This window comes from Panthera tigris, chromosome A1, assembly GCF_018350195.1.
Source record: "Panthera tigris isolate Pti1 chromosome A1, P.tigris_Pti1_mat1.1, whole genome shotgun sequence".
NCBI classification, from domain to species: domain Eukaryota; kingdom Metazoa; phylum Chordata; class Mammalia; order Carnivora; family Felidae; genus Panthera; species Panthera tigris.
Window position 1 is genome coordinate 172,556,985 of NC_056660.1, and position 25,709 is coordinate 172,582,693.

A 25,709-nucleotide genomic window follows, 5' to 3' on the forward strand; every position below is an offset into this window, starting at 1 on the left:
TTTATGTTAACATTGTGTACACATTTTCTTATGATATTAAAATCATTTGTAGATTTCACTTTTTTAATGACTGCATAATAGTCTGGCTTATGAATTTATCATAATATTTTAACCCTTTTCATACTGCTAGATATTTTGGTTGTGATAAACATTTTTCTTAAGTAAAACTTTGTTCTATTTAAAATTAGTATCCTTAGGGGTAGGGAGCAAGAAAAATCCTGGGTTAAAGAGCTGTAAACATAAAAAAAGGTCTTGCTATTTATTGCCAAGTTGCGTTTTGGAAAGGTTGCTCAAACGTGTACTCCTTCCTTACAGTAATGTATGAGAATGCCTAGGTCAGTCTTGCCAACACAGAATAGGATCTGTAAAAAACAAAACAAACAAACTTGCAAATTTTATAGGCAAATAATGAAAATCTTAACAGTTGTAATTTTACCACTTGGTTTTTTGCTTTTAGGAACTGTGGGTAGAAAGAATTTACATGTTTATTAAACATTTTGTATTGATTATGACTTTGCTGGAGCTGCCGATATATGAGACTCCTTGGTTGATAGAGATAGCAAAAGATTTCTAGAAATAGGGACTTAAAAACATTCACTTTGAGGCAAATTGCTTTAGTATACATGAAGGTTTTAAAAGCTTTCGAATCAGGTAGCTAGTTTCTGGCATCACAGCAACAGTAGAGAGGTTGTTAGTGAAGATGGAAAGATCATCTTGATGGCCATACAGCTGGGAGGTGGAGGAGTAGTATATTGATGTGGTCGCTACTCTTTAGTGTCTGATCCTTAATTTTTCAGTCCAGATACTGGAATTTATTTTCCAGAAATGGCCAGATTATGTGGGGGTGTGAGAACTGATGTTGACAAGTCAAACTTCAAGCTGACTTGTACACCACATGACAGTTTGCTGATTTATTATGGAAGATAGATGTTTTTGGTGACCAGAATATTCAGGTTCACCGTCCATTGAGCCTTCTTCTAGGATGAAGGTATCTGGAAGGCTGAAAATAGTAATCAGAAAATAGTAATTTTAATGGATGATGCTACTAATGCCTGGTAACAGAAGACATTTCTAGAGTGACCAGATGACGTGTCTGTTAATTTTTACTTCCCAGGCCATGGTGTTGATGACACTGCTTGATTCTGAATTTTTGGATTTTTCTTTTTTAGATTCATATCACCCCTTTTTCATTAACATGTTATTTCTTCAGGCAGAATGCAGTGTCTTGATTAGGCTACAGCTTCCTTAAAGTTGTATTCATATCATGTGTCCCTGTTCACCTTGATTAGATTTGGGTATTCAAGTTTTGTTTGCTTATTTTGCTATGTTATTTTCATATTCTGGAAGAACCTCACTTTACCCCTATGTTCAGAATGCTGCCGCAGAGGTGTAAGTTTAGAAATTAAAAATGATTTATTGATGGGTGCCTGGGTGGCTCAATCGGTTTAGCCTCCGACTTTGGCTTAGGCCATGATCTCACAGTTTGTGAGTAAATTGCATTGGGCTCTCTGCTTTCAGCGTGGAGCCTGTTTCAGATCCTCTGTCCCCCTTTGTCTCTGCCCCTCCCCTGCTGGTTCGTCCTCTCTCGCTTGCTCACTCTCTCTCAAAAGAAATAAACTTGAAGAAATGATTTATTGAAATGACATTTTTGAGATTCTGTGTTGAAATGATTGTAGGAGTATTACTTGAGTAAACAATATAACAATAATGGTTAGAACATGGATTTTGGAGTCGGATTTCAGCTCCACTTTTGGCCAACTCTAATTTTGGGTAAATTATTTAACCTGCCAAAGTTTCACTTTCCTCATTTCTAAAATAATAGTTTCTGCCTCACAAGGTTCTTATGAGGATTAAAGGAGATAATGCATTTTAAAGTGATTTGCATAGGCTTGGCACATAATAGGCGTATAATAATTAAAAAAAAAACACTGAGAAAGGTAGATATGCTTTTAGTCTAAGGTAGAGGTGTAGGTATCTTTTAACTTAATTGCCTTGATTGATTCTGAAGCTCAAGTTTATTCAACTAGTCCTTCTAAGAGAGTAAAATCTACTAAATGGACACTAGGTGTCAGTATTTACCTTTTTAAATTTTTAAAAAAATTTTAGTAATCAGTGTTTCGTCACTACTGATTTCAAACAAATACTCAGGTGACTATTTATTGCTGTCGTATTTTAGTCCTTTTGTCAGTTCTGTTTAACCCTCATTTTTCATGATGATTGCATTCCTGATCATTGTACAGCTTTATCTTTCCTTTGAATGAAGTTTCATCTCAGCTATTTTCTGTTTTTTAGTATATTTTATCATTTGCCTGAGTGGTACAGAGATGCTTAGCTTGCTTAGGTTATTTATATCCTGTTAGGAGACCCTGAAAACTACAGCCAGTAGCTTTATATCTATTGGAAGAAGCCTTACAGCTCAGGCCCTTCTTCAGAAATTTCCCTAAGGCAGCTGTGCTCTTAGGGAAGTTTCTGTGCTCTTATGTGCACCTACATTTAATGAGTTGACATTTGTACCAACTTTATTAATCATAGAAAATAATCTTTTTTTAATCTAGTCCCTATTTGTTACATTTTTTAAGTTAAAATTTTCCTTAACATTTATTCATTTTTGAGAGAGAAAGACAGAGTGTGAGTAGGGGAGGGGCAGAGAAAGAGGGAGACACAGAATCCCAAGCAGGCTCCAGGTTCTGAGCTGTCAGCATAGAGCCCAACGTGGGGCTTGAACCCACAAACTGTGAGATCCATGACCTGAGCCAAAGTCCACAGCTTAACCGACTGATCCACCTAGGCGCCCCTTTTTTGTTACATTTCTTGAAAGATATCCCTGTAGCCAGATATTAAAATGATAGTGGCAGATTTGTAGCAAAAGGAACCTTTATAACCTTCCTGTTGGGATGTTCTGTTTTATGACCTGGTTGTACTTAGACTTCTTTTGCAGATTACATTGTTTTTTGCAACAGAATATGTCCATTGGAAACTGGGCTTTTCTCTGTATTTTCTCTATCACAACAAAAGCTTTATAATTTTTTTGATGTTATGTATTTAAAAAAATTTTTTTTAATGTTTATTTTTGAGAGAGAGAGAGAGAGAGAGAGAGAGCGTGAGAGAGTAAGGGGCAGAGAGAGGGAGACACAGAATCCAAAGCAGGCTCCAGGCTCTGAGCTGTCAGCACAGAGCCCGATGCAGGGCTTGAATGCACGAACCATGAGATCCCTGACCTGACCTGAAGTCAGATGCTTAACCAACTGAGCCACCCAGGCACCCTGTTATGAATTTTTTTTTAAGTTTACTTATTTATTTTGAGAGAGACAGTGCAAGCCGGGGAGGGGCAGAGAGAGACGGAAATGAGACAGAGGATCTGAAGCAGGCTGTGCACGCTAACAGCACAGAGCCCAATGCAGGGCTTGACCTCATGAACTGTGAGATCATGACCTGTGCCAAAGTCAGATGCTTAACCCACTGAGTCACCCAGACGCTCCTGTAATTGCTTTTTTGAAATCATAATTCATTTGACTCACAATTAATATTCATATGTCTTACATTTTACAAAGTACATCATACATATTTTTAAATTCTCACAATAATGCTCTGTGAGGTCGTCATTAATACCCGTTGTAAGATGAGGAAACAGATTGAGATGTGACTTATCCTAGATTACAGAGTTGATGTGTGATCCACTTGGGATCTAAAACCCAGTGTTCTCACTCCATAGGATGTGCTCTTTTTACTGAAACTTACTTATGTAAAATGTTTTATTCTTATAGCTAATTGCTGATTAATAGTGTTGAGCAATTAATTTTATTTTTTTAATAGAGGACAAACCAGTTCATCTGTGCCTATATATTTAGGATGTTATATATTTCTTTGCAGTCTTCCCAAGGGCTATTTGTTGAAGAAACTTCTGAAGAAGGAAACTCTGTACCTGCCTCACAAAGGTAAGTTTATATGTTGTTATGTGTCTGAATTCTCTGATGGTGCCAGAATAAGAGAGATGAACGACATTAGTGAGACTGTATAGGGACAGCTTGTCAGGGATCTTTTAGCTCCTTTATAAACACAAACCAAGAGAGATTATTATCTTCCAATTCTCAAATATGTATCTCATAGAAGTCTAGAATATTAGAGTGGAAGAGACTTTTTTTTTGTCCAGCCATCTTGGCTGATATCCCATTTATACCATTCCTGAATAGTGTTTACATTCTGCTACTCTTTTAACTATTCTAGCTTCCTATGCCAATTTGAAAGCTCTAGATTTTTTTAGTCCTTCTAGACCACCTGTCCTCTTTCTTTATTCCCTTATGCTTATTTTATCTGCATATTCAAATTGTATACATCTTTTAAGGCTATTCTTGAGACTTGTTTTTTATTATTCATATTATTCAGGTCACAGAGAATATGTGTCACCTTCACTTCCTGTCCTTTGCCACTTTTAATCTGTCTTTCATTTTTTCCTTAAATTGCTGTGTTTGTATTACCTCCTCAGTTATTCTTGCTGATTGATTGATTGATGGGGTTACCTTCTTAAGTTTTCTCACCTTAATAATATATAGTGGTTGATTGGTTACAAACTGCATTATCAACTGGATCAGGTTTTCAATTACTTTTCCCTTTTATCTGGTAGTTGACCTTTGGGGATTACTGTAGAGCTTAATTTTGTGTTGAATGACCTTCATCTCTCATGTGGAAGTTGAGGCGCTATTACCATTTGCTGTAATTTGGTGGTGGTTCTTGGGCTTTTGGTTAAGTTGATAGTAGGAGATATTTCTTCCTGAGTTGAAGAATAATGTTTTTGGTTTGATTCTCCTGCTGTTAAGACAATTTTGGAAGTGGTTTTAACTGGAGCAGGCCTTCTGCTTCTGGCAGGTCCCTGTGCTTTGTTGTGGTGAGCCTTGTGCAGAGCAGATGTAAGTTTTAATAAATGATTATATGCTTTGTCACCAGGAGAGAGTTGGAATTGCAGGCAATGTGGTTTGACTTCAAATTGATTAGCCCATTTTATAAATGTCAGCAAATTGTTTTGTGATGGACCCTTTGAATAGAGCCCTAATGTTACCTGCAGAGTAAACTGTGTCTGGCTGGAGTTTATAACAAATGTTACTAGATGTTTTATTTAGAGAGAGAAATCACTTGTGGTTTCCTATTAGGATTTAGTTATTTATCATGGACCAGTGATGGTTAGTCTCTCTTCTCTGTGGTTCTTGGTTGATGTCGGGTTGTATGTTTTTAAGCGTTCTCTTGCATACTTGATCAAACGATCATAAAGCTCTGTGAAGCATGAGGAGGGTAGCTCAGGTGCTCAGATTTCTCATCCATGTGTTCCTGTGTCAGAAGGAGATTACACTCCATGGACAAGCAGGATAAACTAGAAGTTTGATGGGAGTGATTCATAATTATGTTACTCTCAGAAGAGCTTTTCAACTTGTATGGGCAGGTCTTTACTATAGGGCAGTTTGGAATTACATTTTTTTTGTTGGTTGGAAAAAGCCACATCTTGAGATAAAGAGGAAATTTAACTGCAAGGTGAGGGAAAAGATAGTGTGTTGTTAGGAGAATCTCCATATTTTCTCTTATGAGTTTACAAATCTCTAACCTTCAGAAGGCTGAGATGGAGGCTATAAAACACCATTGACATTCTTACATTGGAGTGGAGTTTTTGTCTTCCTTGGTATTCACAGATAGTCCTTACCCTTCAACTTTCCTTTGTAAAGATTCCAAAAGGGGGTTCTTTTGGTTCAGTGATTTCACTGCAACCAGAGTTGTAAGCATGTTTGTTTTCCCCATTTCTGACCTGGAGTTTTCACTACCAATTCCTTGCTCCCCTGTTGTGCAAGTGGTATCAGATGGCAGGTATAGATTACCTGTGGCCTTGTAAATGACTCACCATTGCTTTTGGCCTTGTGTTCTAATTTGGTTCACTGGGATTCACTTAAGGTTTGATTCTTTTTCAGCATTGCTGCTTTGACCAGTAAGAGAAGTTCAGTCCTTATGCCAGAGAGTTCTGCAGAGGAAATCACTGTGTGTCCTGGTAAGCACTTCACTGATTTTACTCAATCTGATCCTTAGCTATCTTACCTTTTTGTGCCAATTAATTTTTCTGACTTTTCCAGCCCATTCTCAGGAGGTTTATGTGTGATTGATATATGTGTGTATATCTCCTCCATATGTATATACATATACATATATATATACACACACACACATATATACACATATATATACACACACATATATGCACACACATACACACATACATATATGTACGCACTCACTTTTTTAATGGACATTGGCTCTGATTCTTAATCTTCACTTAGAGCTATTTTAGTTTTGAAATTAATATGGCTCTTTTGTCTACTTGTTTGCTTACCAGCCTCATCAGATATGGCAGCAAAACATCAGGAATAGCATTTAACTGTACATTGAGAGGCAAGAGGACTTTATATTTTGGTTTATGGGTTCTCCAAATTGGACTTGCCTCAAATATGCCTGTCATTAAACAGATTTTTCTCAGAGCCTTTTACTAATTTTATATGCCATTTACTCATTGCAGAGGGAGTCCAGAAATTGAATTTTGTGTACAGTTCTGTCATTGACTTATTTTTAATTTCAGATAAGACATTTAACCTAGTTAAGCACTGTACTTTGCTTTTTGTTAATTGTAGAGATGAAAACACATGGGGTACCTTACTTTAGGTACAAGAGATGTTCATTCAAGGTTGTACATGAATAGATTTTGACATACAAAATCATTTTTTTTTGCTTTAATTGTAGCAAACTTTTATTAAAATTTTTTTTGCTAATGGGATTTTATTTATTTTAATTGAAGTATAGCTAACATACAATGTTACACTAGTTTCATGTGTACAACTTGTGATTTGGCAAATTTATACATTATGCTGTGGTCACCACAAGCATAGCTACCATCTGTCACCCTGAAGCACTTTTACGGTACCATAGACTGTATTCCCTGTGCTGTACTGGTTATTCATTCCATAACCGGAAGCCTGTATTTCCCACTCCCCTTCACCCATTTTGCCCATCCCCCCGCCTTGGTACATAAAATAATTTTTTTTTTTTTAATTTTTTTATTAAAAAAAATTTTTTTTTTCAACGTTTTTTATTTATTTTTGGGACAGAGAGAGACAGAGCATGAACGGGGGAGGGGCAGAGAGAGAGGGAGACACAGAATTGGAAACAGGCTCCAGGCTCCGAGCCATCAGCCCAGAGCCTGACACGGGGCTCGAACTCACGGACCGCGAGATCGTGACCTGGCTGAAGTCGGACGCTTAACCGACTGCGCCACCCAGGCACCCCGGTACATAAAATAATTTTAAATGAACTAAGATACCCATTATCTAAGGGAACTCTTGAGCTGAATCATTGTATAATATGAAAAATTACTTTGTGATAATGAGCCACTACTATTTAAGGAATTTGTTTTAGCTTATATTTTCTTGTTTTGCCTTTCTTAAAAGTGGGACCCACTACATTTATCAGTAACCTCATTCATGTGAGATTGAGGGACTTCCTATCAATGTTTAAACTCTTTGGGCAGTAAGATAACCTATCAGGGTCAGAGAGACACATAGTTTCTTATTTTGGTTTCTTTCAACTTTTTTCTTTAGAGACTTAAACTTAGTTTACACATTATTCTAGGAAAGACCTATAAACATTTATAAACATTTGGCAGCATATCATAAAGGCCTTTCTTATTTTTAAAGTTTAATTATGTTGTTTTTTATTGAAAGTGGTTTCTTAATTCTTATAAAATGTATTTGGATTACTGCCTAATAATACCCACTGAGAGACCCCACTACCAAGTGCTCTGATTTTGGCAGGAGCACTCAGGGATGCTGTGCTATCTTTGTGAAAAGAAAACTTTACCCTGCTTTGTCTTGGATTGCTGATTCATGCCATCCCATTGGATGTATGTGTGTATCTCCTCCACATATGTGTGTGTACATATACATACACACCCACTCAGTGTGTTTAGGATGATGGCATGTGATGTCACCTTAGGATCTTGCAGGAGGAACCTTATAAATACAATAATTTTGAAAGCCCTGGTTAATGAGAGGGAAAAGCATGCCCTTCAGTACTGAGGTTAGATAACTTTTATGATCATGACTTGCTGTCATTAGCTTGCTAATTAAGTCCAACTGTTTGCTGACATAAACCACTTCTACATGAGATTGTAAAAGGTTTTCATTACATTACTGTTCCTTTTGCTAAGAAAGTATAACTACTTCTCCATGGAGCCAGATTCCTGAATGTCTTTGTAAATGTATAATTTAGAAGCTATGCAACTAGATTTTCTGGAAAATTTGAGTTCTGGATGTTTTCTAAATGAATGAAATACAGATTGAGTGTTGTAGTTCATCTTACCTTTTTTGTGTTGTCCTATATTTCTGACAGTTCCAGGGATCTGATATTCAGAATTATCACATCTTTTTAGAGTTACTCACTTTGTTGAAGAAGCAGGATTATAGCCTTATGCCTATATTGTATATGCTCCTAGCATTGTTTATTTCTAAAGAGCTAATGCTGTCTTGTCTTTATAGTTGAATATTTCAGCCATCTACAGAAAGCTTAATTAAAGACTTCTTATCATTACAGTAGTGCAAACAATGAGTAGCTCTGATTTTTTTTTAGCAGACTGAATGTCTTTTCTGGTACTCTCAAGGAAACTTGGCAAAGAAGTTTCTTTCTTTCTTTTTTTTTTTTTTTTGGTTTTATTAAACAATTCATGAATCGGGCAGCATCTCATCTAGCAAGTAGAGGGGGGTCCTGACAAAGAAGACTTTGAAGTTTATGCACTGTAAGCCTTTTCCCATGAAGGTAATAAAATCTGTGTGTGTGTTCATGCATATTCATTTTTCAGAGAAAAATTATAAGGTATAGAAGTATAGTTAACACTAGAAATGTGTTTAATCCCTCTTTGATGATTGAGAAGATAACCTTAGTATTTTATAGGTACTTTATTTGCCCAATATTGGCCATTATATTTGTGAAGAACATAAGTATCAGTTAGATGTACAGTGCTTGCAGTGTAGATAAGAGAGAACTTACTGGATTTGTATTCTGGGATAAGTTTCTTTTTCAGATTTGTTGTCCTTTTTTGACATAGAGGTACTGTTATTTTGTTATATTAAGTGATAAGTGTCTCCACCAGAGGTTGGCAGACTTTTTCTGCAAAAGACTAGAGAGATATTTTAGGCTTTATGGGATAAACTACTCATCTCTGCCATTGAAACTACTCAGTACTACCATTTTAGCACAAAAGGAACCATAAAATACAAAGAAGAATGTGTGTGGCTGTGTTCCAATAAAACTTTATTTACAAAAACAGGAGGCTGGCTGATTTTGGGCCATGAGCTATAGTTTGCTGACTCCTGAACTAGACTATGAGGGACCCCATCTTATATCTCCATGTTGCTTATAGCCTGTACAGTGCCTGGAACTTGTTGTTCATAAATATTTGTTGAGTTAATGTTGAACAAATAGATGCTGCCTAAAAAATATATTAAAGAAAGGCATATTTTTGCCTAGAATGTCTTTTCTGTTTTTGCTCCCAATTTTTGTCTTCTCTAATCATCCCTTTAACCTTAGAACTAACATTGGCAATTTTTTGTTTTCTGTCAAAATAAATACATTTTAAAAACAGAACTATGCTGAAAAGAAGCCAGGTGGATTAACTGGTGAATGGATAAACAAATTGTGATACATCCATACAGTGGAATACTACTACTCAGTAGTAAACCGGAATGAACTACTGATATGTAACAAAATGAATGCTTTTCAAACACATTATACTAAATGAAAGAAGTCAGACACAAAAGATGGCATACTGTAGGATTTCATTTATGTGACATTCTAGAAAAGGGAAAACTATAGGATTGTAAAGTAGATTGGTCATTGCAAGGAGCCAAGCAGTGGGGAATTCACTGCAAAGGGGTACATAAGAACTTTTTGGGTGCTTAGAAATGCTTTATAACTTGATTTTGGTGGTTACATGGTATAAATGATACCATGTATAAATTGTATACATTTGCCAAAACTCATCAAACTGTATACTGAGAATTGGTGAATTGTTTTATGTAAATTGTGCCTCAATAAAGCTTTAAGAAGAGGGGCGCCTGGGTGGCTGAGTCGGTTAAGCGGCCGACTTCAGCTCAGGTCATGATCTCGTGGTCCGTGAGTTCGAGCTCTGTGTCAGGCTCTGTGCTGACAGGTCAGAGCCTGGAGCCTGTTTCAGATTCTGTGTCTCCCTCTCTCTGACCCTCCCCCGTTCATGCTCTGTCTCTCTCTGTCTCAAAAATAAATAAACGTTAAAAAAAAATAAATAAAGCTTTAAGAAGAAACAAACTAGATCTGTATTACCACTGCGGTATTATACCCTAAGCTTAAGGGGAAATAGGTGTTTGTTTTTTTAAGTATGAAAATATAAAATGGAAATTAATGACTTTTTAACTTTTTAAATTACAGAGACACAGCTAAGTTCTTCCGAAACTTTTGACCTTGAAAAAGAAGTCTCTTCAGGTAGCAGAGAGATCCTGGATGAAGTAAGAATAATAATGGCAGATAAGGAGGTGAATATTCTGTATAATTTTTCTTAGTGTTTTCTTTCTCCAGCTAGTCCTCTCTCTGATGCAGCATTAACTTGGCTGGAAAGATTTAAGTGACAGAAAGTTGTAGTTTTGGGGATACTTATGTCAGAGGGAGATTCTTACACTTCAGTTCAGCACTGTTTTAAAATACGAGTAGTCACCATTTCTTGATTTCTTAATATGCTTTATTATTTTCTATTACAGATGGGGAAACAGAGGCTTAGAATGTTTAAGTCATTTGCTCATATTCAATATGTTAATAATGGTAAAACTAGAATTTAAACACCGATTTATCTCCAAAGTCTGGGATATTTCTGTTAAATTACTGATAAGTAACAGAAATGAACAATCTTAGAAAAAGTCACTGTATTTATATTATGATGTAACTTTCAGTCCTAATTTCTAGATGTGATCAGAAATGCAAAGTCAGGGGGCACCTGAGTGGCTCAGTCGGTTAAGTGTCTGACTTTTGATTTTGGCTCAGGTCATGACCTCATGGCTCGTGAGTTTGAGCCCTGCATCAGGGTTCTGCTCGCTCTCTCTCTCTCTCTCTCTCTCTCTCTCTCTCAAAATGAATAAATAAACTTTAAAAAGAAAAAAGAAATGCAAAATCAGGATAGCAGCATGAAAAAATAAGCAAATCTTTATTTGTTGTATTAAATTTCCTAACTTCACATATCTGGTATCAGCCGTAGAGATGAATGATACAAGTTCATCCTTCTTTTATTACTATTATTATTTTTTGAGAGAGAGAACTAGCACATAAATGGGGCAGGGGGCGGGGCAGAAGGAGAGAGAGAGAGAGAGAGAGAGAGAGAGAGAGAGAGAGAGACAGGGAGAGAGACTCTTAAGCAGGCTCTGCACTCAGTGTTAAGGTTGATGTGGGGGTCAGTCCCACAACCCTGGGATCATGACCTGAGCCAAAATCAAGAGTTGGACGCTCAACCAACTGAGCCACCCAGGTGCCCTACAAGTTCATACTTCTAATTAAGATTTTCAGTATATATTTTTCATATTGAGTCTGATGAAGTAATTTACCAAGAATTTAAAAAATTTTAGAATCTTTAAAATCTGTTGCTCTGTAAAGCACCCTGAGAATTAAACTAATTTTTCTATGGATAAATATTTCGTTACATTTGTGTATGCTATCTTATCCTGAGCATTAAAAAAAAAAAAAGTTTCATTCTCTTACTCCTTTTTATAGTCTAGGTCTTTTGAAAACAGTTTTTACAATAGAAAGTAGATCCCTTCCCTGGTCTCTTCATTGCAGGTAACTGGGTAGAAATTCTGCTTTCATGAATCATGCACACTGTGTGGTTCCCTGCAACCTGATCTGTCACACCTGACAAAGATTCCCTGATGCTAGTGGTGGTAGGAAAGATGGTGACAATCTCTGCAACAGAGTGACCTAAGGACAGATCCTGCTAGAGAATGTCAAAATGGCTTCCCAGGGAGGGACCAGAACCTTGTAAATAGGGATGGAGAACAGAGTGATACTAACAGAGTCATTTAACTACAGAAGAAGCCCTACAGTCCTTTTGTTTATCAAGGCTGATTTCTTATCCACCTGTGACTGCAAAGGAGACTGTTCTTTGGGGCAAAGAGTGCAACCCCTATTTAGGATTTATAGTCTGCACCGCTACACATCAAATGGATAGAGGTGTATGTATGGCCTTTCTTATATCGGATGTCCTCTTTTCGGTGTTGCTATTTGCTGGTATCTATAGATGTCTATAAATAGCCTTAGAAATTTCTATTAAAAAATGTTAGAGATACTGTAGTTTTTACCCAATCACTTACTAGTTACAAGTTGCTTATTAGAAAGGTAGAATCTGAACATTTTATGAGCACAAAGATAGTATCAGAATGGGTGTAGTCCCTTACTCTTAGAATCTGTGTAGAGGTTCATTTGTCCTAAAATTTCTTGTTTATTGGAAGGTGGTATGGTGTAGTGCAAGGAGCTTTGAGCATTGGACTTAATTGTTTTATTCATTTCGTATATTTGACAGATACTATAGTTTGTGTACTGTGTGCCAGTCATTGTTTTAGACTCTTGAGATACAAAGATAACAACAACAAAAAAACAGTCGCTTCTCTCAAAGGGTCCTGGTGGTAAGGGAGGAAATAGACACATAGATAATTTTAATGTGGTCTGACAAATGTAATGATAGAGATGCCCAGGGCATTAGGGGAACATAGAAGAAGAATGCTTTTTTGAATTTCAGTTCTTCATATGTAAAATGGAGACAAAAAAGAACCTATTTTACTGGGTTGCTCTGAAGATTAAATTAGATAAAGAGTATAAAACACATAGTAGAGATTTGGCACAAGTAGAAGTATGTATGTGGAACCAGTTATTATTTTACTGCTTTGTAATATATTGTGGCTGTTCAGGGATACTAACTTACTAATGACAGAGAATTGCTCAAAAGTATTTATTTGGAATACCACGGCAGAACTGTAATCCTTGATTTGACTTCTTGCAGTGGTCAGATTCCTTTGGAAATAGTATTTTCTGAATATCTTGCCTGAGAGAACCCCTTGGTTGGAGTTTCAGATAGTCTTTTCTCAGAAATGTTAATAGAAGTTATTCAGCATCAAACAGTTGGTGTAGTCAGTTGGTTTTTAAGTAAACTGTGTTGAGTCCTATGGAAAGAGGGGAAAGATCTAACTAAACAGCTTTCTGTTTAGATAAACTGGATGGGGGAGTGGGAGGGAGTTGGTGACTTGTAGGACGTACTTTTATTTTCACTTGGTTCATTTCTTGAAGTGAGATTTCTTTTGAGGCCAGAAGGTAAGGGCTAACCTTTAAGTGATCAAGATTCAGTGTCCAAGTACCTTGTTTGAGAAATGACTGGGTAGTATTTTAAAAGGAGTAGAGGCAGCTCTTCAGAGACTGAATCCCTGACTACACAGCCCTAATAAAACCTGCCTCGCTTATATGTTTTCCTCTTGAGATTCCTCCATTGTAGTTAATATTTAAATAGAACTTTTAAATGGTGCTGAAAAAAATCTTCCTTTATATAAAAATGTTCAGAAACCTTCTGGGTTGCCTATGAATGTGATTGGAAATGGTATTGTATTCACAATAAGACAATAATAGACTACTCCCTCTTGAATACATTAATAGTTGAAGGTACATTCTGTGCATTTTACAGAGCTGGTGATGAATACAAAGGAGTGTTAGTGCTGGGTGTGAGCACCAGTGACATTCATGTCATATAACATTTCTGTGCTTAGTGAACTTTAGAATGCCAAGTAACTACTCAATTGCCATTAACTTTCAGTAACTCAAAACTACTTGCAAGTTTTAGAGTATATTGATTTTTCTCCCTTCTGTTCAAATGGCTTTGCATGCATAAGACAACTTTTCAGTGTAAGATTTATGAACAGAGGAACCTGGGTTTCTGAGAAGCTAAGTGACTAAGCTTGGAATAAATGACATCCAGAACTTCCAGACACAGTTGGTTCTCCCCACCTTTTAGAGAAGAATAATAGAACCAGATAATCTCCCAATAGTTGGGAGGGTCAGCTTCCAGAAACAAAGTAGAGGGGATGCTTTTTTGCTTTTGCCAAAATATGCTATAATGGAAATACTAAAGTTTTGATGCCACACAAGCCCGGGTTCAAGTCTAGATTGGCCACTTCCTAACTTTGTGATCAGCAAGCAGGTTACTTTATCTTTCAAACAAATCTCAATTTCCTCTTCTGTAATCCTGGAGCTAGTGATACCTCTGCCAGTTGGGTTGTGAGAGACAGGTATGGAAAATCCTTGCCCAGGCCTAGTATAGAATATGAACTCAACCACTGTTAGTTCTTTTTCTTGTTTCTTTTTTCACCCTTTCACAGTATGTCTTTTCAAGTAAAAAGGCAGGTGTGTTGAAAAACAACATTTTCTGGCAATTGTAGAAACTGTTTAACTTGGTATTTAGATGGCCTGTTTCCCTCTGTTGGATCTCATTCACAGGCAGTAGATTTTAAGGGTGGCCTAAATCAAAACAAAACAAAACAAAACAAAACAAAACAAAACAAAACAAAACAAAACAAAACGAAACCCAGTTGCCTCGGAGCTCAAATTATCTACCTGTTGCAGTTTTGGTCCTTGTACCAGAAGAGGGTTTATTTTTTTTCCCATAGTAAGGCATAATAACAGCCCAGGTGTTCCTTGCTCTTAAGTGGAAGCAGTGGCTGGCTATGCAGGACAGTTTCACATTGATTGGTTAGGACATGCTGTCCTTTGAAGCAAGTGTTAGGCAGTAGTGCTGCAGTGCTCACGCATACTGTTGAATTAATCGCTGCAGAGTTCTTGGATCTGACCTGTAAAGGTAAAATAAAACTGCCTCTCAGAGACACTGGCAACTGTAGGAAAAATGGTGATTATAAAACATTGAGAGGAATAAGAGAAAGAAGGTATAAGAATGGCTTTGACAGAATTGTTTTAATGACTTTTATTTGACCATTCTTAAATATTTGGGTCTTAGTTCTATTTCCTCTTTTGATCCAGAAGTTACAGATAAAACAGAAGAGGTGGTATATCTTACTGGTCTAAGGTGAGGCCTAGCTCTTAAATTTTAGTTATGCTCCTTTAGAACTCTCCTTTCCTAACTGCTTATGTCTGAAGTCACTTGCAATGCTCACAGTTCTTTATGACATTGAAAAAGTTTCTTTGAGATGCTGTTGATAAGCATACTGACTTAAGAGCATGAGAGAGAGAATGCCCTCAGATTTTGGAGCCAAATAGTCCTTGATTTGAATTTCAGCTCTGCCTCTTATTTGTTCTCTAACTTTGGGCAAGTTGCTTTACTGTTTTGGACAGTGCTTTCTTCATGTGTAAGAAAGATGATGTTAATACCTTTGTAAGATTGCTATGAGGCTTGAGTATTACATGCAGAGTGCTTAGCATATAGTATGCGGGCACTGAATAAGTATTAACTATATTAGTGTATCTCCCAATCTTCAGACCTGAATTTGGCAAACTGATTGGTATTTTCTTAGAAAGTAAATGAAATATGGGATGGACTCCCTTGCAGTTCTGTGAAGGAAAAGATATTTTAGAAAGTAAAGTTTTTATAGTTGCCATTTGTTATTTTCTTCAGGTTGATAACAGGGAAAATGCTGAGAAGGAAATAGCTATTTCTACTGTCTCATCCAGTACCCAGGTGTCCTGCCCACTATGTGACCAAGACTTTCCACCCACAAAGATTGAGCGACATGCCATGTACTGCAATGGAATAGGGCAAAGTACAGGTAAGACTTACCAGGATTTATCAAACTTTTCTTTGCATGATAGTTTTGTAATCCTCTATAATACAGTACAGGAAAAACTTCCTCAAAGTTAAAGTTGTTGGATTTGTCTTTTTCTCTTTCCCATATCTGTTCTTTATTTCTTTGGCAGGTATGGTCTTTTGTTGCACATACTTAGGAGAAAGGGAGGGGAAAAATCTTTCATCTTGGTATAGGTGGGCCAAAAATCAGTGTGATGCCATGGACCTTCCATTTCATCTTTTATATTCAAATATTGAGATTCCATGGAGCTTGAGGAATTAAGTTCTAGGGTTGCCTGTTTTTTTCAAAATTGAAGTGTAATTTACACAATGTTATAAGAGTTGCCTGTTGTTTTTTTTTTTATTCAAAATAAATCCCTTGTGGGGTTTATTTATGTGTGTAGAAATTCTAACTAAAAACAGAAGCCAAAAAGTATCCCTCATTTCTGTTCATGTGCTATATGTCTCTGCTGTATCACCCTGGAACCATTGGTTACCTCTTGAAGACTACATCAAAAACCTTAGTTTTGGTGCAGTGTGAGATACTGACCAAGAGAATCTGCTTGTTGATCACAGTCCATTACCATCCCCAATCCTGCCTTTCTGTCTAAGCGTGTTGCACTTCTTAGTCCCACTTGATTCCCATAACTTGGAAGTATTTAGTCTGAAATTGTATAATTGTGAAGTATTTTATAAGGTAGGAATTCCAGGAAGGAAAGGCACATGTTATTTAATTTTTCCGATATAACACACTTTTTATTTATTATGTAAGGAAGTACCTAAACTTATAAACTTATAATTAAATAAGTTTGTAGATTTTTCTGATTATAAAGTAGTACATGTTCATTGTAATAATAATTGTTTATACTTATTTGTTAAAACTTTTTTTTAAATGTTTATTCATTTTTGAGAGACAGAGAGAGACAGAGTGTGAACAGGGGAGGGGCAGAGAGAGAGGGAGATACGGAATCCAAAGCAGGCTCCAGGCCCTGAGCTGTCAGTACAGAGCCTGAGGTGGGGCTCGAACTCATGAATAACAAGATCATGACCTGAGCTGAAGTTGGAAGCTTAACCAACTGAGCCACCCAGGTGCCCCATATTTATTAAATACTTAAAATGAGTCACATACTACTTACATAAATGGGACCATGCTATAGTATATATATTATTCTATAACTTGCCTTTTTTTATTTAGCAGTAAATTTAGATCTTTCCATGTACAGATATGCTTTTTATATAGTGGACATCTCACCATCTGTAAAATTTTCTGTTTTGCTTTTTCTACTTACTAGCATAAAATTTCCCCCATGTCACTAAAGTTACATGTGTATATATATGTATATATGTGTATATATATATATATATATTTTTTTTATTTAATTAATTTATTTGTTTACTTATTTACATCCAAGTTAGTTAGCATATAGTGCAATAATGATTTTAGGAGTAGATTCCAGTGATTCATCCCCTATGTATAACACCCAGTGCTCATCCCAACAAGTGTAATCCTTAATGCCCCTTACCCATTTAGCCCATCCCCCCACCCACAACCACTTCAACAACCCTCAGTTTGTTCTCTGTATTTAAGAGTCTCTTATGTTTTGTCCCCCTCCTTGTTTTTATATCATTTTTGCTTCCCTTCCCTTATGTTCATCTCTTTTGTGTCTTAAATTCCACATATGAGTGAAATCATATGATATTTGTCTTCCTCTAATTTTGCTTAGCATAATATCCTCTAGTTCCATCCACATAATTGCAAATGGCAAGATGTCATTCCTTTTGATTGCCAAATAATACTCCATTGTGTGTGTGTGTGTGTGTGTGTGTGTGTGTGTGTGTGTGTGTGTATATGTATATATATATATACACACACATACACCCCTCATCTTTATCCATTCATGTGTTGATGGACATTTGAACTCTTTCCACACTTTGGCTACTGTCGATAGTGCCGCTATAAACATCGAGGTGCATGTGTCCCTTCAAAACAACACAGCTGTATCCCTTGGATAAATACCTAGTACAGTTGCTGGGTCGTAGAGTAGTTCTATTTTTAACTTTTTGAGGAACCTCCATACTGTTTTCCAGAGTGGCTGCACCAGTTTGCATTCCCACCAGCAGTGCAAAAGGGATCTCCTTTCTCCGCACCCTCACCAACATCTCTTGTTGCTTGAGTTGTTAATTTTAGCCATTCTGACTGGTGTGAGGTGGTATGTCATTATGGTTTTGATTTGTATTTCCCTGATGATGAGTGATGTTAAGCATCATTTCATGTGTTGGTTGGCCATCTGGATGTCTTCTTTGGAAAAGTGTCTATTCATGTCTTTTGCCCATTTCTTCACTGGATTATTTGTTTTTTGGGTGTTGAGTATGCTAAATTCTTTATAGATTTTGGATACTAACCCTTTATCTGATATGTCATTTGCAAATATCTTCTCCCATTCTGTCGGTTGCCTTTTAGTTTTGCTGATTGTTTCCTTCGCTGTGCAGAAACTTTTTATTTTGATGAGGTCCCAATAGTTTATTTTTGTTGTGGTTTCCCTTGCCTCCGGAGACATGTTGAGTAAGAAGTTGCTGCAGCCAAGGTCAAAGAGGTTTTTGCCTGCTTTTTCCTCAAGGATTATGATGGCTTCCTGTCTTACATTTAGATCTTTCATCCATTTTGAGTTTATTTTTGTATATGGTATAAGAAAGTGGTCCAGGTTCATTTATCTACATTTTGCTGTCCAGTTTTCCCAACACCCATTTGCTGAAGGGACTGTCTTTATTCCACTGGATATTCTTTCCTGCTTTGTCAAAGATTAGTTGGCCATACATTTGTGGGTCCATTTTTGGGTTCTGTCTTCTGTTCTATTGATCTATGTGTCTGTTTTTGTGCCAGTATCATACTGTCTTGATGATTATAGCTTTGTTATACATCTTGAAGTCCAGGATGGTGATACCTCCAGCTCTGGTTTTCTTTTTCAACATTACTTTGGCTATCCAGGGTCTTTTTTGGTTCCATACACATTTTAGGATTGTTTGTTCTAGCTCTGTGAAGAATGCTGGTGCTATTTTGATAGAGATTGCATTGGGCAGTATTGACATTTTAACAATATTTGTTTTTCCAATCCATGAGCATGGAATATTTTTCCATTTTTTTGTGTCTTCTTCAATTTCTTTCATAACCTTTCTATAGTTTTCAGTGTATAGATTTTTCACCTCTTTGGTTAGGTTTATTCCTAGGTATTTTATGGTTTTGGTGCAATTGTAAATGGGATTGGTTCTTTGATTTCTCTTTCTGTTACTTTATTAGTGGTGTATAGAAATGCAACCAATCTCTGTGCATTGATTTTATATCCTGTGACTTTGCTGAATTCATGGATCAATTCTAGCAGTTTTTTGGTAGAATCTTTTGGGTTTTCCATATAGAGTATCATGTCGTCTGCGAAGAGTGACAATTTAGCTTCCTCCTTGCCAATTTGGATGCCTTTTACTCTTTTATGTTGTCTGATTACTGAGGCTAGGACTTCCAATGCTATGTTGAATAACAGTGGTGAGAGTGGACATCCCTGTTGTGTTCCTGACCTTAGGGAGAAAGCTCTCAGTTTTCCCCCGTTGAGGATGATATTAGCGGTGGGTCTTTCATATATGGCTTTTATGATTGAGATATGATCTTTCTGTCCCTAGAAGGTTTTTATCAAGAAAGGATGCTGTGTTTTGTCAGATGCTTTCTCTGCATCTATTGATAGGATCATGTGGTTCTTGTCCTTTCTTTTATTGATGTGATGTATCCCATTGATTGTTTTGTGCATATTGAACCAGCCCTATATCCCAGGTATAAATCCCACTTGGTCATGGTGAATAATTCTTTTAGTGTATTGTTGGAACCCATTGGCTAGTGTACTTTGTTGAGGATTTTTGTATCCATGTTTGTCAGGGAAACTGGTCTGTAGTTCTCTTTTTTAGTAAGGTCTTTGGGTTTTGGAATCAAGATAATGCTGGCCTTATAGAATGAGTTTGGAAGTTTTCCTTCCATTTCTATTTTTTGGAACAGCTTCAAAAGAATAGGTGTTAACTCTCTTTAAAAGTGTGGTAGAATATATCTGTTAAGTCCATCCAGTCCAGTGTATCCTGCAAAGCCTTTGTTTCCTTGTTGATTTTCTGTTTAGATGATCTGTCCATTGTTGTAAGTGGGGTCTTGAAGTCCCATATTATTTATGGTATTATTATCAATGAGTTTTTCTGTATGTTTGTGATTAATTTATATATTTGGGTGCTCTCACATTTGGGGCATAAATGTTTAGAATTGTTAGATCTTGTTGGATAAACCCCTTAATTATGATATAATGCCCTTCTTCATCTCTTGTTACTGTCTTTATTTTAAAATCTAGATTGTCTGATATAAGTATGGCTGCTCCAGCTTTCTTTTGCAACCATTAGCATGATAGATGGTTCTCCATCCCCTTACTTTCAATCTGAAGGTGTCTTTAGGTGTAAAATGGGTCTCTTGTCAATAGCATATAGATGGATCTTGTTTTCTTATCCATTCTGTTACCCTATGTCTTTTGATTGGAACATTTAGTCAGTTGACATTTAGAGTGAGTACTTAAAGATATGAATTTATTGCCATTGTGTTGCCTGTAGAGTTGGAGTTTCTGGTGGTGTTCTCTGGTCCTTTCTAGTCTTTGTTGCTTGTGGTATTTTTTGTTTTGTTTCATCTTTTCTCCCCTCAGAGAGTCCCCCTTAAAATTTCTGGCAGGGCTGGTTTAGTGGTCATGAACTTCTTAGTTTTTGTTTGTCTGGGAAACTTTTTATCTCTCCCTCTGTTTTGAATGACAGCCTTGCTGGATGAAGAAATCTTGGCTGCATATTTTTCTGATTCAGCACATTGAATATATCCTGCCACTCCTTTCTGGGCTGCCAAGTTTCTGTGGATAGGTCTGCTGTAAACCTGATCTGTCTTCCTTTGTAGGTTAAGGACTTCTTTTCCCTTGCTACTCTTATGATTCTTTCCTTGCCTGAGTATTTTGTGAATTTGACTGTGATAGGCCTTGTTGATGGTCGGTTTTTGTTGAATCGAATGGGAGTTCTCTGTGCTTCCTGGATTTTGATGTCTGTGTCTTTCCCCTGGATTTGAGGTCTGTTTCTTTCCTAAAGAAAACTTTAGGAAAGTTTTCTGCTATGATTTGCTCACAAAAACCTTCTACCCCTTTTTCTCTCTCTTCATCTTCTGGGATCCCTATGATTCTGATGTTATTCTTTTTTAATGAGTCACTGAATTCTCTAATTCTTATATTGTACCCTTTTGCCTTACTCTCCCTCTTTTTTTCTGCTTCATTATTCTCCATAAGTTTGTCCTCTGTATTGCTGATTCGCTGCTCTGCTTCATCCATACTTGCCACCGTGGCAGCTATTTGAGATTGCATCTCAGTTATAGCATTTTTAATTTCATCCTAACTAGATTTTACTTCTTTTATCTCTGCAGAAAGGGATTCTATGCTTTTTTCAACCCCAGCTAGTATTATTATCGTGATTCTAAATTCTGGTTCAGACATCTTGGTTGTACCTGTGTTGATTAAGTTCCTGACTGTCATTTCTTCCTGTTCTTTCTTTTGGGGTGAATTCCTTTGTTTCATCATTTTGGAGGAAGAAAATTAATAAAATAAAAAATAATAAAATAAAAATTAAAAATAACACAAAAAATCTAATAAAAGGATGCCAGACTCTAGGTGTGTTTTGGTCTGGTTGTTGAAAGAAAAAATCTATAAATTTTTAATGCTTATTTATCTTTGAGAGAGAGCGAGCACATGTGAGTGGGGGAGGGACAGAGAGAAGGGGACAGAGAATCTGAAGTAGGCTCTGTGCTGACAGCAGAGATCCCAAAGAGGGGCTCAAACTCGCAGACCATGAAATCATAACCTGAGCTGAAGTCGGATGCTTAACTGACTGAACCACCCAGGTGGCTGTAAAAATATTTTTAATGCTAAATATTCCGTGATCTGAATTGCCTCCATTTACTTAACTGTTATGCATTTAGCATGATTCAGGTCACCATGTTGTTGAGCCTATTATGCATGAAGTTGTTGCTGTATTTTGGGGTTATTTCCCAAGGATGTATATCACTAGCTCGGGTGATAGTAAAAAAAGATGGGCTCTAGAGTCTAGTTATTTTGAGATTGAATCCCATCTTTGTTACTTAGCAGTGTGTGATTCTGTGCTGATTTCCTACCTTCCTTTTATGCAGCTTTCAAATTAACAGTAATGACCTTGTTTATTTTTTTAAAGGTTAAATGAGATATCTTAAGGAAAGTGCATAGTACAATTCCTAGCACATTGAGTAAGAACTTAAAAACAATTTTTTTTTAATGTTTGTTTTTTTTTGAGAGAGAGCACAAGTAGAGGAATGGCAGAGAGAGAGAGAGGGAGACACAGAATCTGAAGCAGGCTTCAGGCTCCAAGGTGCCAGCACAGAGCCCGACACAGGGTCTGAACCCAAAAACTGCAAGATTGTGACCTGAGCCAAAGTCAGATGCTTAGCCAATTGAGCCAACCAGGCACCCCAGTACTTAAGAACTTTTAGTTGGCTGTTACTATTCTTGGTAGAATTACTGGGTTTGAGATTTTGTCATCATTTTTAAGCATCATTATAATAGCATGGTCATCTTTTAAATGTAGTGAAAGTTGAAGACCTACATTTGATCATCATCACCTTTTAGTAGAACACTGAAGGACTAGGGCTTTAGATGCAATTTTAATTTGACAGAGCTCTTCAGTCTGATTTTTTTAGCAGAGAGTTCCAGTGACTGAAAGAACTCTGGGGTTGGACATCTGGTGACCGGAGAAGGAAGAAACGATCTTGCACATCTCACCAAACATGCTTATCCAGCTGGTATTAATTATCTGAGTCAAAAACGTACACAGCATTGAGGTCCAGAGATAAATGAGTTTGAGAGGCTGATTGTACCTTGAGCTGTAGAAAAAATAACTTTCTGGTCCGAGCTGTTAGGTAAAGGGTAGCATAAAGTAGCTCTTGCTGACACCTCCCAGACTGAACTCTGATAGTCTGTGCTTAAACAGCAGGCTTTGGTATTCATTACTGTCCAAAGACATCTTTCAGCTATATGATACTTGCTTTTTAGCTTGTTCTTCCTTACTAGAGTGTAGTGGGGCAATTCACAATTCATCTTACTGTTGAAATGAATTCAGCATTGTTTTTAAGTTTTCTGAACCACAACTTATACCACCAGAACCAGGTTGTTGTCACTGAACTTGTTGAGAAGCTGACACCATCAGATGGGCAAAGGAGACTGAGACTTGCATTGTTGTGCATTCAGGGAAATCCTTTCAGGTTCTCTTTAGTCCACTGGGACAAGTGTCAGTGACCCTGTCGAATGCTGCTCAGTGGGATTTACACTCTGGTCTTGAGCACTCTTTCAGATGTAGATACATGTATGTTTTCTGATAAATTGGAAGTATGTATGTTACTGGCACTGTATGTCTTTTAGCCCTGATCCAACTGTCTCAGATATCCATTTAAAGATGTCTGCTATATCCTGAATAACAGTAACACTTTCTTTTTCAAGGGAAATTTGTTTTAAAAATTAGAGGAGTATAATAAAGAGAAATGTAGAATACTGTAAATATCAACACCAGCTTGTGTATCTACAGTGAGAAATTTGATTCCTTTCTATCCCCTATTTCCTTAACTTCATTTCATTGAAATATTTATGGAACTTGGTTGTTTTTTTTATTTAAAAAGTTTTTTTTAATGTTTATTTTTGACAGGGAGAGAGAGAGACAGACAGAGCATGAACGGGGGAGGGGCAGAAAGAGGGGGAGACACAGAATCCGAAACAGGCTCCAGGCTCTGAGCTGTCAGCACAGAGCCTGACCCGGGGCTTGAACTCACAGACTGAGAGATCATGACCTGAACCGAAGTCGGACGCTCAACTGACTGAGCCATCCTGGCACCCCGGAACTTTTTTTTTTTTTTTAATGGTGCTAGAACTTAACGTGAGTTACTAAAGAAGTTTGAAACATTTATGCCATTAAGGAGCTTGCGGTGTCATTGGGGAGATAAATATTAACCTAAGAAATTAATTACAAGATGACATAAAGTGAATGATGATGTACCTGTATGAGTGATTTTTTTTTTAAGTTTATTTTTGAGAGAGAGAGAGAGCGCGCGCGCAAGTAGGAGAGGGGCAGAGAGAGAGGTGGACAGAGGATATGTAGCAGGCTCTGAGCTAACAGCAGTGAGCCCGTTGCAGGGCTTGACCTCATGAACTGTGAGATCATGACTTGAGCTGAAGTCGGACACTTAATTGAATGAGCCACCCAGGCACCCCTACATGAATGATTCTGACTGTAAGTGCAATAGGAATATGGAGAGCTGCAGTGAATAGGGATGAAATCTCAGAAAGAGGGTTGGTTTAACCTGGGCTAGGAAGGCTAATAGGTTTGGATAAACCCATGGGAAAGTAGGGGACCCTTTATCTTCCTATAGGTTACATAAGAGAAGGAAGCAGGAGAAAGAGGGATGCCTGGGTGGCTCAGTCAGTTAAGCGTCCGACTTCTGCTCAGGTCATGATCTTGTAGTTCATGAGTTTGAGCCCCATATCAGGCTCTGCACTGACAGTGCAGAGCCTGCTTCTGAGCCTGCTTCAGATCCTCTGTCTCCCTCTGTCTCTTTCTTAAAAATAAACAAACATTAAAAAAAAAAAAAAGGAAGCAAGGGAAACAGCCACTAGACAACAGCTTCCACTTAGTCTTCCTAGTAGTGTTAACTTGCTAACCTAAATTACTCTCTCTGACCCTATAAGAGAATTTGCAGCAGGGAGTCCCTACTGGAACTATTCCACTCTTGATTTATTCCTGTGTCTTAAGAACAGAGTTTGGGGATATAGGTGGGATGGAAAAGTAATTAGGGGAATTATGCAAAGCACCTGCTACTGTGCCATGTGCCTGGCATATCATACGTCCTCAATAACTTTGCTGTTTGCTTTTTTTTTTTTTTTTTCACCATCTTGCCTGCCCCTGTTTTCCTTGCCAGAGATAGTGATTGTTTTGGTTCCTCTCAACATTTTATGACTGGAGACAGAGGCCAGGCCCTCAGCCCAGTTTTTGGTAAAAGGGAGCCCCTCTCCTGCCATGGAAGGGAAAGAGTTACTCTTGAAAACACATAATCCAGGCTGGGAGACCATTCGCCCAATGCCTAAGGGGATGGAATAATAGAGAGGACTTATCTCCCAGAGTTAAGTATTCAGCTCTCCCCTTCTTCCTGTTTTCCCCTAAATCTGATCCCAGACATGCTTGGTTTGGCTGTGTAAAAAAAAATAGTAATTAGAGTCATTTACATGAAGTGTCTACCATTTATGCCTAGTTACCGTGCAGCACAATAACAATTATGCATATCATTAAATATGTGTCTGATTAACTTTGCTGTAAGCTTTATTTGATTATAATACTACACTCTGAGTAAGTTGGCTCAGTCTGCTCAGTTTGTTGCTCAATGACATGGCTACTACAGGTTTGGAAAAACTAGAGGGAGTGTTCTTTAAAGGCATTGTTTGAGGGGAGAAGATTTGTTAAATTAATCTAGACTAACAAAGATAGGTTGCTTTTGTATTTGCTTTCTGGCAAATGTGTTTGAGACCATTTTTATTAAAACATTTAGGAAGAATAAAGCTCTCCATTTACTTAGTAAATGTTTACTAAGCGACTGCTATATACCAGATACAGTGAACAGAATATACAAAGTCCCTGTTCTCATGGAGCTTATATTTTAGCAGTGGGATACTGACAGTAAATAAGTAAACATCCAGTATGTTAAGTGGTGATAAGTATTTTGGAGAAAAAG

At 37.2% G+C, this 25,709-nt stretch overlaps 1 protein-coding gene across 3 annotated transcripts in view; it reads left to right on the top strand.

Annotated features, from left to right (window-relative positions):
- The window catches only part of UIMC1 (ubiquitin interaction motif containing 1), a 117,497-nt gene that overhangs the window by 60,004 nt on the left and 31,784 nt on the right, over positions 1-25,709 (top strand). For all 3 annotated transcript variants that reach the window (XM_042991726.1, XM_042991740.1, XM_042991735.1), the window contains 4 exons: positions 3,871-3,935; positions 5,949-6,025; positions 10,483-10,586; positions 15,701-15,851. In XM_042991726.1, the coding sequence (XP_042847660.1) occupies positions 3,871-3,935; positions 5,949-6,025; positions 10,483-10,586; positions 15,701-15,851 (397 nt within the window). The remainder of the gene's footprint in view (positions 1-3,870; positions 3,936-5,948; positions 6,026-10,482; positions 10,587-15,700; positions 15,852-25,709) is intronic.